Source organism: Rhyacophila brunnea, unplaced genomic scaffold, assembly GCF_057557595.1.
Source record: "Rhyacophila brunnea isolate RB1 unplaced genomic scaffold, BYU_Rbru_1.0 scaffold_7, whole genome shotgun sequence".
Classification (NCBI taxonomy): domain Eukaryota; kingdom Metazoa; phylum Arthropoda; class Insecta; order Trichoptera; family Rhyacophilidae; genus Rhyacophila; species Rhyacophila brunnea.
In genome coordinates this window covers 14,080,411-14,097,213 of record NW_028233339.1, presented here as the reverse complement: position 1 = coordinate 14,097,213, position 16,803 = coordinate 14,080,411, and the positions used below count along the sequence as shown (strand labels likewise).

The following is a 16,803-nucleotide window of genomic DNA, read 5'->3' as shown; positions in this document are numbered from 1 at the left end:
AAGCAGTGGATGCTGGAATGCACCATGGGGCCTTTGACTAAATATCGTAGTATTGGTTACTATTACACTATACGTAGTGATTTATGGATGGGCCTCATGGCATTTTTTATGTTGCAGAGTCAGATAACCGAAAACAATTATTGACGTGTTTATAGGGAGGTTGATAATAGTATGACATATTCAAACTTAGTGACAGCGGTTCTCAACTTATGTTCACGAATTTATGTTATATATAATTTATCATTATTTATGAATGGGCCCATATGGCATTTTTTTATGGTGCCGAGTCATTATGATAACCGAAAACAATTATTGACGTGTTTATAGGGAAGTTGATAATATTATGACCTATTCAAACCTAGTGGCAAGGGGTTCTGAACATATGTTTACGAAACAAATAAAAAAATATTTCTTTGAAATTTTTCTAAATATGTTTCATCTCCTCCGCCCATTTTGAGGTGAATAAAAATAAAATTTATATATGAAGATTACAATCATAAAAGATTAGCAAGAGAATAGCAATTTTGGCGACGTTTTGACCGATAGTTCAGAAGAGACTGAATACAATTTACTTATATCGATTGTATAAAAACTTATAAGACACTACCCAGATTTCTTTAATACCTACTAATAAGAGTAATATGAACCTATGATTTCTCAGTATGACTGAAAAAAATAAGGAAACAAACTTACATGGGGATGGGGTCGAATCTGCAACAGGGATGATTTGAGAAGCAGAGATTTTTAAACTTTGGGTATTTATAATATGATATAACATTATCATATTTGTTCGATAATGTTTGTAGCATGATTTTATCGTCGTTCTTATATTTTTATTAGATATTATTGTGGGTCTATGAGGGCAGATAATAAATACTCTCAAAAGATACAGTATGGGTAGGAAAACCTTTTTTTTCCCACTTCCTCATCAAAACAAATATGGTTTCAACTAAAATAATCTATTTACAGCTAAATTCTTGAGAATAGTGTACTTTTTCGTGGTTTAAATCGTTCTAACCATCTGGGTTTCACCTTTCGGCATCTTCAGATTCAATATAGGTCTATCGATGACGTAAACACAAGTTGCAATTGTGTATTTACCAATCAACCCATAAATGATAGGTGGAATTTGTTATTATCCATAATATATTTTTTTATGATTTTCTAAAATATTTGTATTCTACAATTGTATTTAAAGAGTTCATCCAATTAAATTCTGACACCTATGATCATAAAAGCAAAGAAAACAATGTGAAAAAGTAGATTTTACATATTTAAAAAAAGACCTTATAGTAGATTTAAGTTTTTTTTCACTACACCACATAAGTATGCAACCCACAGATATAGAACCACTGCTCAAATCGCATTGATTTATGCGGCGAAGTATCTGGAAGCCATCAAATCAAATTTGGTTAAGATATCTCAATTGGTTCACAAGTTATAGTGAATTTAGTGAAATGACAATTTTTTGCGAATTTTTTGCAAAATCGCCCGGCCGCCAGGTGTATTTCAATGAAAAAACATGCGGACATTAAGCTGTTAAGTCAAAATTGCCAAAAACGCAGCTCCAACCTTTCATGTAGGTGTCGATTTAATGGTGAAATTTATAACACCGATTATGAACTGTCAATTAAAAATGTAACTATGCAAACTGACAATTAATTAAATGAATTACTTACATAATTTGTCTAAATTTTATTTCAACTTTTACCCATTCTTTTCATTTTACGAATAACTTTTAGTCATATTTATTTTTTCTTGTCAGTTTAAATATATTCTTCATGGGATGGTTTATTCAAGGTAAAGAAGTGTAAGATATAGAAAAACACAGGATTAGATTTTGTTACCGTATATTGATCTTTTTTTACAGCATATTAAAATTAGATTAAAACTTATGCTACTCCACACAGCCATTTAGTAGGTTCTGAAAAAATAGAGAAACAAAGAATTAGTGACAATTAATTTCAACATCTCAAGTCATCTAAAATATTTAGCTAGTGCAGAAATAGTAGCACCTGTACACGTGCATACATTTACTTGCACCAATAGTGGGTACTTTTAACTATCGCAATAATAACTGTTTACACGTAAAAGTGCTGCCTGTCTCTCCAGTCTCATTCTTCAAGCGTAAGCGAGACGCAATGATGTCATTTTATGATGCTATTTAACAGATTCAGACAGATACGTAGATAATCAGTAAACGCCAAACTATTCTATGCGGTGTAGTTCATATTTCTTCCGGCAAGTGCACCACTATCATTCTACTGCACATGCGCGTGCACCCACTATGCAAATACCAATAAATTCAGAGGCTTCTGAACTGTTTTGATCCATGCATGCAATCTTGCAATATGCATGATAATACGTGTTTACACATGCATCTTCATGTTATGGCCGCGATAATACATACTGTCAGCAGGTGTAAACGGGGTAAAAATCATTAAATGAAAATTTTGTGGGATGTTACTTATGACAAATTCAATGTCTGCTTAAACTTTCATGCAATTTCTGATTAATAACAAATTGTTAAGTACTTAAATGTTTTTGAAAAATCAATTACAAAGAGGAGACAAAAAAGTGAACTTCTCAACTTTACCTTTCTCGACATTAATTAATGTATAATTATACATATCAGTGAATTGTGCCCAAAGCAAAATACTAATTATGAATAGTGGGCTTAAATCCAATGTCTCAAAATAAACATACTTAGCGATGATTCCATCTTTCTTGGCGAGCCTGGCGATGCAATCGTCAGATTCTCCCATTCTACGGATGGCTCCACAGATCGTGTAGACATTGGATGTGTCAGTCATGCGACCGGTTGTGGGATCCACCTCAGCAATGTTGATCTGGATTGAAGCGTGATCCTTAGCATGGATCAATCGGTTGCTGGTGGAGCTGGAACGCAACAGTTTTTAGTTAATTCAACATACAACAGAACTACTACTACAACCTGCCTGCCAGGGTACCTACTTAATACAATGTGTACGTACTCTATATCATCAAAATGTGATATTCATTTTTTTACACAGGATGGGGGCTTTGCGCAATAGGTTTTCGTTTAGATAATTTTACAGTATTCCATATCGTTATTGTGACCAAGGTCTTTTGGCACCAAAAACCAAACCAAAACCTAACACAACCTAGTATAACCTAAAAATAAGTAGGTTGTGTTTTTTCAGTAGGTAGTGTTAGGTTTTGGTTTGGTTTTTGGTCTCAAAACACCTTAACCGAAATGACAATATGGAGTAAATATTATAAATATTACCTTCATTTGTTTCTCAGTTTCACTGGGTTGTGTTAGGACACTGGAGCAAGATTTATTTAGAAAAGAAAGTCCATTTTGCCATTGCTGCGTTTGCATCTGACATCGCGCTCAGTTTTCATGAAATACAATTTTGTAGGTAATACCTATATCGTATATTTTGACTTCAGTAAAAAATGTGAATTACGGGCTGTTTATCAATTTTGTTTATGACGATATTGAGTATTGTATCTACTAAAAAGGATAAAATCATGAATAAATGTCATATCAATCAATTTGTATACATACTTACTGGGTGATCTATGCATAATATGATATATTTAAAGTAAGGTTAATTTGTTCAATAACAAATATCGAAAGGATCGACAACTTAAACGAAATGACAGATACAATTCAAAAAAATCTTCTTAATACAAACCACACGAGTATAATAAGTCGTTGTATGCCAATTCATTGCATGCAAACTGGGTAATATAGCATTGAAAAGTGACACACGTGGAAACGTCAGATGCTTACCATTTCCTTGGGCAGTACAGATCAACAAATTCATGTGCGTCGTTTTCCATTGTGGCGAGTCTGAAAAATATAAATAATATTTAATTTCGCTCCTTGTATAATGGAACTTCACTAATAACACTTAAATTATCGAAAAACACGTACGATTGACACAGAACACGCGTAAAAGTTGCAAATGGCGGAAGCAAAGGAACGAAAATCGGATGGTAAAGCAGAAATCTCTGAAAAAAAAACTAAAAACATATGGCTACAAATAGTTTACGTATTCATATAAATAAGTGTGATTTTAGTAAAGAGGTTGGACGTAATTTTAATTATTTTTAATTTTTTAGTACTAACTAAGCAATATTGAATCCAAAGAGATTGGACTCAATCTCTTTGATTGAATCGTTTATATTAAACTTATTATTTTAAATGTCTTCATAACCTTTCTTTTTTAATTTTGTGAAAATATACCTACATACCTACCTACGTATGTTGTAATTTATTGTGTATTACAGAATTTAAAATTAAAAAAGACGTCGGATTGCTAGTCGACGAAGGACTCTCTTGATGGATAACTATGGGAATTGAATAATATTATAAATAGTGGTTTGGTCAAAGAGGAGAACACATCATGGAAGCAACTTTCGATTATTATTAATAGTTAAAGCGTTCCATGAATAATGTCCAAGTGGTGACACTCAAGTTTGGTGTCAAAAATGTAATAGGTTCAGCAAAAGTTTATAACTGGAATAGGTAGGTAGTTACATTTATTGCATGAAAAATAAATTAACTTCTCAATAAATGAACTTTCTTCTTAAATCATCCTTGAGTGTTTTGTGTGTTGAACAGCCTTATATTTCAAATATTATTGTTTATGGTCATTCTAAAAGTGGCGGGAATACTGTTTGCCGCAATAATACGCGAAATAGCATCGATGATACGGACGTACGGGAGTGTGCGCTCGTCGAGTTTTCAATGCAGGCAGAGTATTTAGTTATGTGTGCGATCTATCCAAAGCTGTTCGACGCGCGCAAATGAATTAATATTAACCAATGACATTTTGTCAAACTATTTTTTATAAAAATAAAAATATGCATCCATTTCTAATGAACAGTATTAATATAGTAAACATTTATTATTAGAGTGCCGTGTGTGTTTATTTTTTTTCATCACGTGTTTTTCCTGCCGAATAAAATATAGCCTAAAAGGTCACCGGATAAAATCATCAACAATACGAAAATGTCATTGAAGGTAAGAGTGATCATGTATTACATTTTATTGTGACTGATGTTGCATTATACAATTTATTGATGTAATATCTCGGAATAGCTCAAGGTGAAGTAAAAGTAACAATATTGACGTTTCGTCGGCCAGAGGCGGACTTCACTGACATACGAAAATGTATGTAAACATAGTCCGTACGCAGGCCCGCCAAGTCTCTAGCTATTTATATCAATTGACCTATAGATTAGGATTTTCTTTTCGATTGGAAATCGGAATCAGATTTATATTCGAACCACGGGCATCCTACATTTTTACAATACTGTATCCTGTTGTCGTCAAGTATTTAAAACCTGATTTATTGTGCGGTAAACGCACATATAAAAATAATGAGAAACATCATTCTATTTTACAACAGCCTCGCAGCTTAATTGACCGGTTCCACAATTTATCACTAATTATTATTGTCAATGCCATGTTTAGATATTAATATACACAATTAAACGGGTAGTACAAAAATTAATAAATAACTACTAATGTCAATGTGGAGTTTTTAGAATTGCTCCGAATTTAGTTTTATTTTAATTGTTGACAAATAATAGATGGCATGACAATCTATAGTTTGATAATAGTATCAGTGATTGAGTAATATTACTAGTTTCATAGAACGATGCTACACAAGCAACAAATTTTGAAACCACGGGGTTTGCAATCAGGACATCGTTAAATTTCTTGAATCCGAAATCCCCGGATTCGAGCATTTTCAATTATTTCAGGAATAGTTATATTTTATTTGATAAAAATAGCGTTTGTTCGTAAACTAAAAACATATGTAACTCAAGGTGTAACCTTTTAACTAACACCACTTAAAAATGAAATCTGTATAGGTACATTTCGATTGAACTCCTTATAACTATCTTTCTCAAGATCTAGTTTTTTTAAGAATATGTATTTGATGATTTTTCCTTTTCAATAAATAAATTAATATCAGTTGACATCAGAATATAGGTATTGTAGCTCCGTAAAAATGTTTTAACCAGACATACTCGTATGTAGGTACCTATACATATTTATGATGGCAACTTTTTCATCCCTACAAAATAATATGCCTTTAAATGTGTGGTGTTTTTCTTAGCAATATTACTTTGGTACAAATTTAATACCTGATTAAATTTGTATGAGCTTCTTGGATTCGGAATTGAAAATAATACTAAATAGAAACCTCGAGTTTATACCTATTCCCTAACTAGAAAATGCCTACCTATTTACTCATATAATTTAAAATTTAAATATACACATTAATCGATCACACGATCAATTTATAGTAACTGGATATTTCCCTATTTTTACGACGTGGGTTGCGGGTTCGATTTCGCGACTGGAAAAAATGCATGTTGCTTTTTCAGTGTGTGTTTGGTCCAGCTCAATAGCCCAAATGGTTAGAGTGAATGGCTGACAACCACTAATTATAATGTGTAATTTAATTTAAATTAAATTTTGGGAATATTGGCGTATCTAAATTTATTTTACAACGTTTCAGCACCACCCGAGATATACCCATATACTTACCTATTATTCACTCTACGCTATAAGTGCTATAACGATTCTGTAACGGCCCGTAATATTATATCACTGTGTACCTAAACTGTAAACAAACATCACATCGAAAACTCAAAATAATATTCTTTCGATTTCTACTTATAAAATTAATATCCTACTAGTGTGAGTAGATTTTCCGGTATTTCCTATTTAATATCGGCATTTGTGATGTGGAAAAAACATAAAAACACATCTGACAACTTCTAAAACCCGCGAGCGACTGGCGAAAACATTTGAATAAATTCAAGCTTAGGGAAGTACCTACCTACCTATAATGCAATAATGTATTTCGAAAATTTGCACGTGTCATTACTGGTCACCAAGGGCGTCGAAAGGCAACGGAAGTAAACCAGATATTATCTAACACTCTAACCCGACAAAAATATACAGTCCTATCCTATTAAACCTTTTCATGTTAATTATTAATACATTTTGTTTCCATTTTCAATACCGAATATATCAGTAATTCGGTACCGAAAAATACAGGGATACCGGTTTTGAAATGCCGGTATTGCAAACCCTAAGTTTGACCCTAGTTGTTTGTTCTGTTAATTTGTGTTAGGTGCGACTGAGATATGAGAATATGTCAAAATAATTGGTAATACTTATTATTAATCTATATACCTATTATGCTGCATTACACAATTAGCACAGTTAGCAGGCAGTCGGTTTCAAAATAAAACACTGTTACGTATATTTTACGTAACGTTAACTATTTTATAGATACTAATTAATAATTATGTTTATTTTTAAATTATTTTTTTAATGCGTTATTTAAATTTCATGCAATTATATTAAATGTAACTAAGTACTTAATTGAATATTAAATTTAAAAGACAACATGTTTGTAATAGGAAGGTTGTAATATTAACTATAAATGAAGGAACTAACTGAACTAAGAATAAGGATGTCTTTAATATCGTTGATATTAACTGAGCTGGTATTAAGTACCTACTTGTTAATAATTATTGTTGAATTTATTTCAGACCATAAATAACATCGTGGCCAAAAAGCAATACGATAATAATATTAATCTGACTGTATTTTTTTGTTTTCCTCCCTGCCAACAACGATTTACTAGCCTGTGGACATATTCAACACACAAAGCGGCTATCGACGGTAGTTTATCATATTCATGTATTGAGGGGTTAATTGTTACAATAAGTCTGTAAACCGTCAAAAAGTGCTTTGTTTTAACAGCCCTTCTTTTGTATGTATTAACTTATAGAGCGAGATAGACAGTTTAGTTTAGACGGCTAACTTATTGTAACAATTATAATACCTCGATACATAAACATGATATACTACCGTCGATAGCCGCTTTGTATATAAAATAGACCCTACCCACTGGTGTAGACCTTGTAATTTCTACATTTTTTTTAATTCTCGAGAATTCGATATAACTGTAAGTATAGATTTCTCGAGATTCTCGAGAATCCCCCAGAATTTTTTTTTGTGGTTTTACGAGAAGAAAATATACTTTTTTCATAATATTTATCGATCACAACCTCTTGTAAGATGTTTTTCTATGTATAAAAATTATTAGTAATATTAAGGTATCTATACTTCAGTTGAGGCATGGTCTAAAAATATCGTGGCTAGGCGATGCGCGGATTGTGCAAATGACGCGTGCCGAACGAAATATAATTTGTCATAAAAATCCAACATGCGTCCATTTAATGTTATGTTTATTGTTATATTACTAACGATAATAGTATATTCATTGACTTGTTTTCTTTTTTAAGTACATACGTAAAGTTTTTTAGTCATCTTTACACGATTTAAGAATATTTTCATTCGACGCCATGACAAAACAAATCGACGTGCGGACACCTCGTGTCTGTCTCCGATTGGCGACTAGTGAGAAATTTCGTCGCACCTACTGTTGAAAATTATTTGCCGTTTCACTGAAGTACGCTCATAATATATTTTAGTATTTTAATATACCTAGTTATATTAGAATATCATGTTTTTTGTATTTAGCATAAAATAGCGAACTAGTTTTTTAATAATTATTTTGGGGGTCATTTACGAACAAAACACGGGTAGATACTACAATAGTATAATATTATATTATGTAGGTATATAAACAAATATTTTCTGTATGTAGGTTGTCTTCGAAAGGTATAGTTGATATCAATACGTTCACTGCCAGTAAGTAAGCCTTACTTTATAATCAGACTATTTCCAAAGGTTAAAACATCGGCGTAAATCGAAAAATATACCTATTTAGTTATGCAATGCCGACTGATTTATTTGGTTACGTAATTTGCAGGTTTCTCCTACAAGGTTGGTCGGTAAAGGTAAATACGTAACTTTTGTTCTGAAACAGTGTTGCCATATTTTTCTATGCTGATTATAGTACAAAGGCGTAAAAATTATAGTATTTCTAAAAAATATATAGTACAGGAACATTTTCCGTCTTAAATCCTTTAAAATTATAGTATTTTGGTATATTTGGTGTAAAATTATAGTATTTTACATTTTTCGCGAAATCAAAATTATAGTATTGTACTATAATTATAGTACGGTTGGCATCACTGTTCTGAAATGAAATGCCAGTTTATTTTATACGGTTCGACAAATTTAATCTCTTTCACGGTGATAAACAGAGAATGAACCGTTTCTAGTGCGTTTGTAATCCATTCCTAGTTCCTACTGCATTTATGTAAGTAGGTATTATACTTATAATAATATTATTATCAAACTGGACAGTGCGTACTAGGTGTAAATATAATTTTAGGCTTTATTTTTATATTTAATTAAGAAGGCTAAAGATAAGACAGGATTGAAAAATCAAACCTTAATCATTCACCGCGGAACATTTAATGAAGTACTATTTAATTACAACATTTAAATAACATGCTAATTATATATAATGACCATCTAATGCCGACACAACGTAAGGATTAAAAACGTGAAGGCTTTAGTTGTGTGTGATTCGGACAGACGTCTTTTTGTTACCGGGCGACTGCTCACTCGATCATATAATAATATGTTGCATTCTAATGGCATGCCTCTGAGAGTAATGACGATACATCAGTGAAACGGCAAATAATTTTCAACTATAGGCGTGACGAAATTTTGGACTCGCTGGCATTCTGAGAGCGAACGTCGAGGTGTCAATACGTCAATTTGTTTCGTGATGGCGACGGGGGTATTAATTCTTAAATCGTGTAAAGATGACTAAAAACGTTACCCATTTACTTGAAAAAGAATACATATGAATGAATATATTATTATTGTTACTAATAGAACATACGTTAAAGTGCCCACCACCACCCGTCATATATGCACAACCGTGGATATGCACGGCCGCTTTCTATGACGCTTTAACCGTGTCTGAAAGAAGTGATTTTAAGTGCTCATTCCGTCCCGAGACGGAGCCGCACGGGACTGATGCTGCAACCATGCACCGTAGTGCTTAAAGAAGAAAGTTAAGAAAGAAAATGTTTGTTTTTTGGACTGGCTCTGCTGTCCGCTGACGTTAAGCGCTTTGTGTACCCGCATACTGAGTGTCACGAATTGAAATGGATGAGTCTTCAGAAGAGTCGGGACTATCCCGCTCCCCATACGACGCTGCAAACTTCTCAAATGCCGCAAAGTTGGCCTCGGTTGCTACCAGATCTCCATGACCAATTGGGCCCGTGTGAGGACGGACCCTGGCAAACAGCTCCGCTCGTTCGAGTTCCATAAGCGGGCAATCCCAGAGGATGTGTTTAACATCTTGGTGGTCGTGCCCGCAGGTACAACCCGGCCCATCTACTATCAAGCCATACTCGTGGAGTCTGGCGGCGAAGTTGCCATGGCCGGTGAGGAACTGGCTAATCCAGTGCGAAGGTTGGAGTCTTCTAGCTTGGTGCCTGCAGAATACGTCTGGAAAAAAACGGTAAGTGTGTCCCTTGGGGGAGGCGGTCCACCTCGCCTGCCATGCCGCAAATGCGGTCTTGTACACAATGTCACTTACAGTCTTCCTGTAAGGAACGTCCTCGGATCTCTGCGGTGGTGTCAGATGGACACCGGCGAGTGTTGTGCTGATCCCCCTCAAGAGGAGGGTGTGTTACTAATAGAACAATAAACAGAACATTAAATGGACGCATGTTGGATTTCTATGACAAATAATATTTCGTTCGGCATCCGTCATTTGCACCCGCGACCCGCAATCCGCGCATCGCCTAGCCACGATCTTTTTGCTAAATTTAAGGCCATGCCTCAACTGAGGTATAGCCTTAAATTTAGACTAAATTCAAAAAATTAAAAATAAATGATTTACTCGACGTCTTGTGTTGGTATATTTTTATGCGTATTTCAGTTCGTTCTGAATTTTACTGTTTTTACATTGTTTGTTGAAACAAGTGTTTTGGACGTGACTTGAATTTTAAGTGTCGAATTTTACTTGGATGGTCTGTTTTTTAAGTAAGTAATGACAGTAAATTGAACAACACAGATTCGTGGTTTGCCTCTTGACATGAGTTGCATAATACTGTAATAAAATAGTTATGAATTTACCTCATTTAAATACGTTCGTTCATAAATACTTATTTTGCTTTATATTATTATTATAGTAGGAATCTTTTATAATAACAGACATTTAGGTACAAGTCGGTTAATCGGTTTACTGGAAGCCAGGCGGGAACCGCGCTAATTCATTGCAGATTTTGGCAACATTCATGAATAATAATTCAAGAATGAAAACCTAATATCGGCTCTTTTCAAAATTTGTTTGCCGCCCCTTTTTTCCCTTAAACCGACAAGAACCGCCATTTATTTTGATTTAAATTATGGAATTACCATGTAGTATAATTGAATATGTAATTAACCATATTTTTTCTATAATTTTACTCTCTAGTTAAGTATAAATTTTCTCATTTCAATATGCTAACGAAGCTGGTGACAGTGACGTCCGTAAACAAAATGCCGCCACATTTTTTTACACGGTACCTACTTTTTATCATCCTTTTATGACTAAGATCTAATATCTAAGAAATGTTCTGTATGGATACATTACTAACAAGATATAGGTATACCACTAAATCTAATTTTAATGCCATCTCTGCTTCAATAGACAATATTGCGAGTCTACGGTTTAAGAAAGGTACATTTAAAAATGCGCCTGACTACTTACAGAACTCGCGAGTGACTGGCAAACATATTTGGATAATTTTTAAATTAGGTATCCACGTGTCATTGCTGTTCACCAAGAACGTGACGTCCAAGGACAACGGAAGTAAAGTAGACATCGCAAACCCGACAATTAATATTTTTTTCCAACCAGTGAGCTGAATTTTTTAGTGGAAAGATATTTTCGTTATTACTAAGTTTATGTAGCTTTATATGTATATCTAATGATTCTCCTCGATTTGCCGCCCTTTGGGTAACTGTCGCCCCCAAGCGACGCTCAATCTGCCTACCCTCACGGGACGTCACTGGCTGGTGAAAATCAGTAATTTGATGGAGTCTTCTTAGTTCTTGTATCTGCCAGCTCAATTATTTTAACAAACAGTGTAATATTTTTGTCTATCATGGCAATGAATGGATGGTGTTTGTATCAATAATTTCTTAACTAAACACGTACATTTGTATTCGTCTAATTTTGCAATACGTAATAATAAAAACTACGACGTATTTTATTAGGCCTTATGTTTGTTTCAGACACGTGTGTTTACGAAACGAAGACAAGCTGTCTTCGCTTGAAGATCTTCGTTACCAATTTAACATTTAACTCAATCGTGACATAATGAGTTTCGCCATTGTTATTTTTACAAATGTCCTGTCTTAATTTTATCTGATCCGTCTGATTTCAAATGTCACGTATTTTCATCCTGCGTAAAATGAGGTTGAATCAATTGAAGCTACCATTACGCACAATCGGTACATAACATTCTGTTAACTAAATCGTACTTAGTTAATTCTAAAAACAAGATAGGCAGACGCCAACATAACATCCCACATAGACCGAGAAAACTTTGTCACGCCATGATGATAATAATAATATAATATTGTATAAAATGTAAAGTTTGGATTACAGTAGTAACTCGATTTTCCGGATATTAAATTACTCAGAGTTTTTGCTATCTACAGAATGTGGCCGTTTAATCCTGATAATCAAGTTTGTAATATACTAGGTATACCTACAATTTTATTCTATATGCACTTTTGGGCTATAATATTTGCAGTGACGTCCCTAGACAAAATGCCGCCCCTAGGCAGCGCTAAATTGCCGCCCCATTTTATACAGTATTTTTTATCATCTTACATGACCCCAATATTTAAGAAATGTGTTGTACGGATACATTACTAACAAAATATATACCACTAAATCCAATTTAAATGCTATCTCTACTTCAATAATCAATATTGTGAGTCCACGGTTTCAGATACATTTAAAAATACACCTGATAACTTTCAAAATACGCAAGCTATGTAAGTTCCTATGTATTTACATAATATAATTCGCAAATCTGCACGTGTCATTGCTGGTCATCAAGGACGTGACGTCCAAGGACAACAGAAGTAAACTAGACATCGCGAAACCGACAAAAAATACAGTACTGTTAAACCTTTTATGTTAATTCTTAATACATTTTGTTTCCAACCAGTGAGCTGATTTTTTTAATCAAAGGATTCCTTGGTCCAGGGCCCCTTGCCCCCCCCCCCCCCCCTGGGTGCGCCACTGACGTCACGTCATGTCCAGATAGTTACCATACGCCAATTCATCGAAGATAAATGAAACTAACCATAACACCATAGCATAATATGATAGAATATAATAAATTATATTACTGTTGCATACATCGATTCATCATCAAGATAATATATTAAGTAGGAAGATTTTTATACAAAAAACCGTAAATTGTATCTTCAACTTTTCTGTTTTGACAAAATATAAAGTATAATTTCATCATTATTCGACCGCAATACCACGAAATAACTGAACTGTTACGTGCGTACCTATATTGTAATATTTTCAAAATAGTTTTGTACACCGTGTCCAGAAAAAAATTATACGAACTTAATAATATTAATGAATGAATTTTTGACTCTTTCGCTTACCGAAAAAAGATCCTCATCAACAAGACGTAAGCTAGTGAAGAATTACACCAATCTGAGACAACAGGATAAAGTGTCTATAGAAGGTTGTATATATTTTGACGAAATTGTTCACAAAGTATTTAACCAGCGTTAATTTTTTAACCCCTTATGATGTAGGCATCGTAAACAATGTAGTTGTAGAGAGTGACGCCAAATACCTAGCTGACGCTGTGGACAACATGAGAAGACCGAGTGTCGTGGAGGCGAAGGATGGAGGATGCCAGGGCTCGATGTTGAGTGAATCCTATTGAAGAAGAAGCAGTACCTACCGACTCTCACAACATTTGACTACACTTTATTAATTATCATGCTTGCGAAACATGGACCTTGGGTAAAAGAAAGATTACTTTGTAAACTTAAATTAACACAGCATGGTAATGAAACAATTAGATGGAAAATCGCAAAAAATCGGGGATTTCGAAAAAACCTTGAACGGAAATAGACAGGACCATGGCCCTCACAAAGAGGGGGCTGACAGGGCTCTAGCCTGGGGACCCGGCTTGGCTGATCGACCACCCAAGTATGATAAACAAACATCACAAAATTGCTCTGATAGTAAAAAACGGCGCTATTTCACTTAAAACATACTAATATTTAAAATTATGTGACTGTGTGATGTAATTTTTGATTATTGTTGTTGGTATTCGACAACTCCATAATTCAAATACAAAAAATCGATAAAAACTTTACCTCGAACACTATTTCGAATACGTAACGTAAGCTTGTCGATAGGTAGGAGGCCCGCCAAAGATCCTAGACTGGGGGCCTGCTTCAGGATGTGTGGGCCATGGGCAAGACACATAGCTCGAAGAAGAAACAATCGCTGAACAATTCTAGTTATTCAGTGATATGTGTCGCCCACGGTGGCCGCGCGGCATAAGCGTTGGAATATCATGCCGTGGGTCCCAGGTTCGAATCCTGGGTCTGGCAAGTACACATATTGTTTTTCAATATGTGTGTGAGTCAGGGTATGGACCTAATAGGTTGAGCAAGTGGCTGACATCCATTTCTCGTAAAAACAAAATCTGTTAATACAAACCTCTACTCTGTGGAGGCCCATATGATCCTATTAGGATCGGACATGGTCGAAGAAGAAGAATATGTATACAGAAAGAAAAACGAAAGATAGGCCTAGAGGCCTCTGGACTCTGGATCAACGAGATTGTTCTACAGAAGCTGATATTTCATGACACATATGGCCGCGAGGAATGAATTCAGGTTGAAGAATCCTTCATCAAGTAGTAAATTGATCCAAGATGATGATGATATTATCTTCAATTGGGCTCTTAGGTATAATAATAATAATATACTATAACTATATATATATATATATATAACTATTATATATAACTATATAATAATTACTTATTGCGTGTTGAGACCAGTTGCTATTTTTAGTTTTACTACCGCGCATCCTACATAGCAGATAGACAGTGAACCTTCATGACATAAATACGCTATACCTACTCGTTCACAAATAATTCCCAAACTAATTAAATTATAATCAACGTGGACGCACAAGCACAGCAGTATAGTTTAGGTAGCTATCGAACTATAATAAAATAAATACTTACACACTGCAGTCTGCAATTTAGAAGAGATCTTTATTTATTTATTTAGCTACGTATTTTTTCGACTTATACGAGGTATAAATGGCATACATTCTGAGCAGTGTTGACCTGTGTGTCCCTGATAACTATCTTAGAAATAGGGAGCATCAGTTATTTATTCTCCCAAGGTGCAGAACCAACTTGCCACTGGTAATGCCAATTGGGAGGGCAATAACCATGTTCAACCAAATTGTTTCGGGTGTTGATATATTCCACTTGCGTGAGGGTGAGTTTAAATGGACGCTATTTTATACATTCTTAAAATAGGGTGTCCTTGGCAAACTCGGTGTACTTCTTTAAACTTCTATAGATCCTATAATTGTATTTTCATTTTTATCCCTTTTATTACCTTTATTTTTCTTTCTTCTTTGTAATAATGTTTCATGTCATGTTCTGAACGTCTTAAACCTATAATTTGTAATGTCCACAATATGTTCAAAAATAAATAAATTGAAATTGAATTGTATTCTCTTGTCTGGCTGTCTTTATTTTTTATATTTTAAATGATAACTACGCGTAACATATTTCACATTTTTTGGCCACTCTATCCAATATCACTTCAAACTATTATGAGTATTTTAGTATGCCGAAGTTACAAAGCGGTGATTTCCTCCAAACCACAGAAATAATGACATTCTTTCTCTATGGATGTAATTTTACAAGAATCTCGTCTTTTTTGTTTGCATTGCATTATTCTTTATTGACAATGAATAATATCATTATGTACTAAAACAATGCAAAGTACACACAGTTTATTGCTTTTCTTCTTTAGGTTTTTTTTATTACATTATCAATGTCAGGCCTAATTTAGACCAGAGGCGAACTGAGAACATAGAAAAGATACGAACATTTAAGATTTGAATCTGTTGCATTTTAATTGTAGGTACGGTTATCATCCGTCTTTTATATTATATTAAACCTTTTTTCTTTTTTGAAATGTCCTTTATTTTGAAAATGTTTGTCGATCCCGAAAGTAAAAGATTGTCTAAAGATATGAGGCTTGAGGATGGAGAAGATGGAGAAAAGATGTATTATGGGATGAAATGATAAAAAACTGCTGGCCTGGATTCTAAAAGGAAAAATAATAAGGGAGGAAAACAGGTTTAATTGAAAGGAAAGCTTAAAGAAGCTTTCTCATTACCTGGATTCATTTCTATGTGGATAGACACTATAGTAGAGATACTTGTGTTAGTTAGAAAAAACGCATGGAAAAAAACGAAAAGAATAAAATGTCTCGACTTGAATTCTGAACGGAAAAAAATTGGGGGAAAACTACTCACAGAAATTTATTGACAGTTCTGGTCAAGTAGATATTGAATAAAAGTCGATATGCCCACGAAATATGAACGAAACCACACTAATATTAATAATTATTATAATCAGTAACTAAACATCTACCTAATGTAATTTTATGTAAAAAATCTTATTAAATACACCAAAATTAGTGTAAAATATTGAAGTTTTGAAAATGTTTTTGTTGGTTTTACGATATTTGAGTTGACAGGTTATAAATCC

General features: G+C 33.9%; 2 protein-coding genes across 2 annotated transcripts in view; one reads left to right on the top strand and one right to left on the bottom strand.

Annotated features, from left to right (window-relative positions):
• Positions 1-1,833: 1,833 nt before the first annotated feature.
• Positions 1,834-3,972, bottom strand: RpS21 (ribosomal protein S21). Its single transcript, XM_085958224.1, has 4 exons — positions 3,926-3,972; positions 3,782-3,841; positions 2,707-2,898; positions 1,834-1,924 (listed from the first exon to the last, which is right to left on the bottom strand). Exons 2-4 carry the CDS (start codon positions 3,829-3,831, stop codon positions 1,915-1,917), a joined length of 252 nt encoding a protein of 83 aa, XP_085814350.1. The 5' UTR covers positions 3,832-3,841; positions 3,926-3,972; the 3' UTR covers positions 1,834-1,914.
• Positions 3,973-4,681: 709 nt separating this feature from the next.
• LOC147064528 (uncharacterized) overlaps positions 4,682-16,803 on the top strand; it is a 30,272-nt gene continuing 18,150 nt past the window's right edge. Inside the window, exon 1 of the mRNA XM_085958223.1 lies at positions 4,682-5,017. Within this exon, the coding sequence (XP_085814349.1) occupies positions 5,006-5,017 (12 nt within the window). The 5' untranslated portion in view covers positions 4,682-5,005. The remainder of the gene's footprint in view (positions 5,018-16,803) is intronic.

What these genes read in the sequence shown, in the direction of transcription:
- RpS21 (XM_085958224.1), bottom strand. Translation starts at nt 3,831, where the DNA reads ATGGAAAACGACGCACATGAATTTGTTGATCTGTACTGCCCAAGGAAA. An exon ending in CTGTACTGCCCAAGGAAATG is followed by an intron (nt 2,899 to 3,781) that starts GTAAGCATCTGA and finishes GTTGCGTTCCAG; the next exon opens with CTCCACCAGCAACCGATTGA.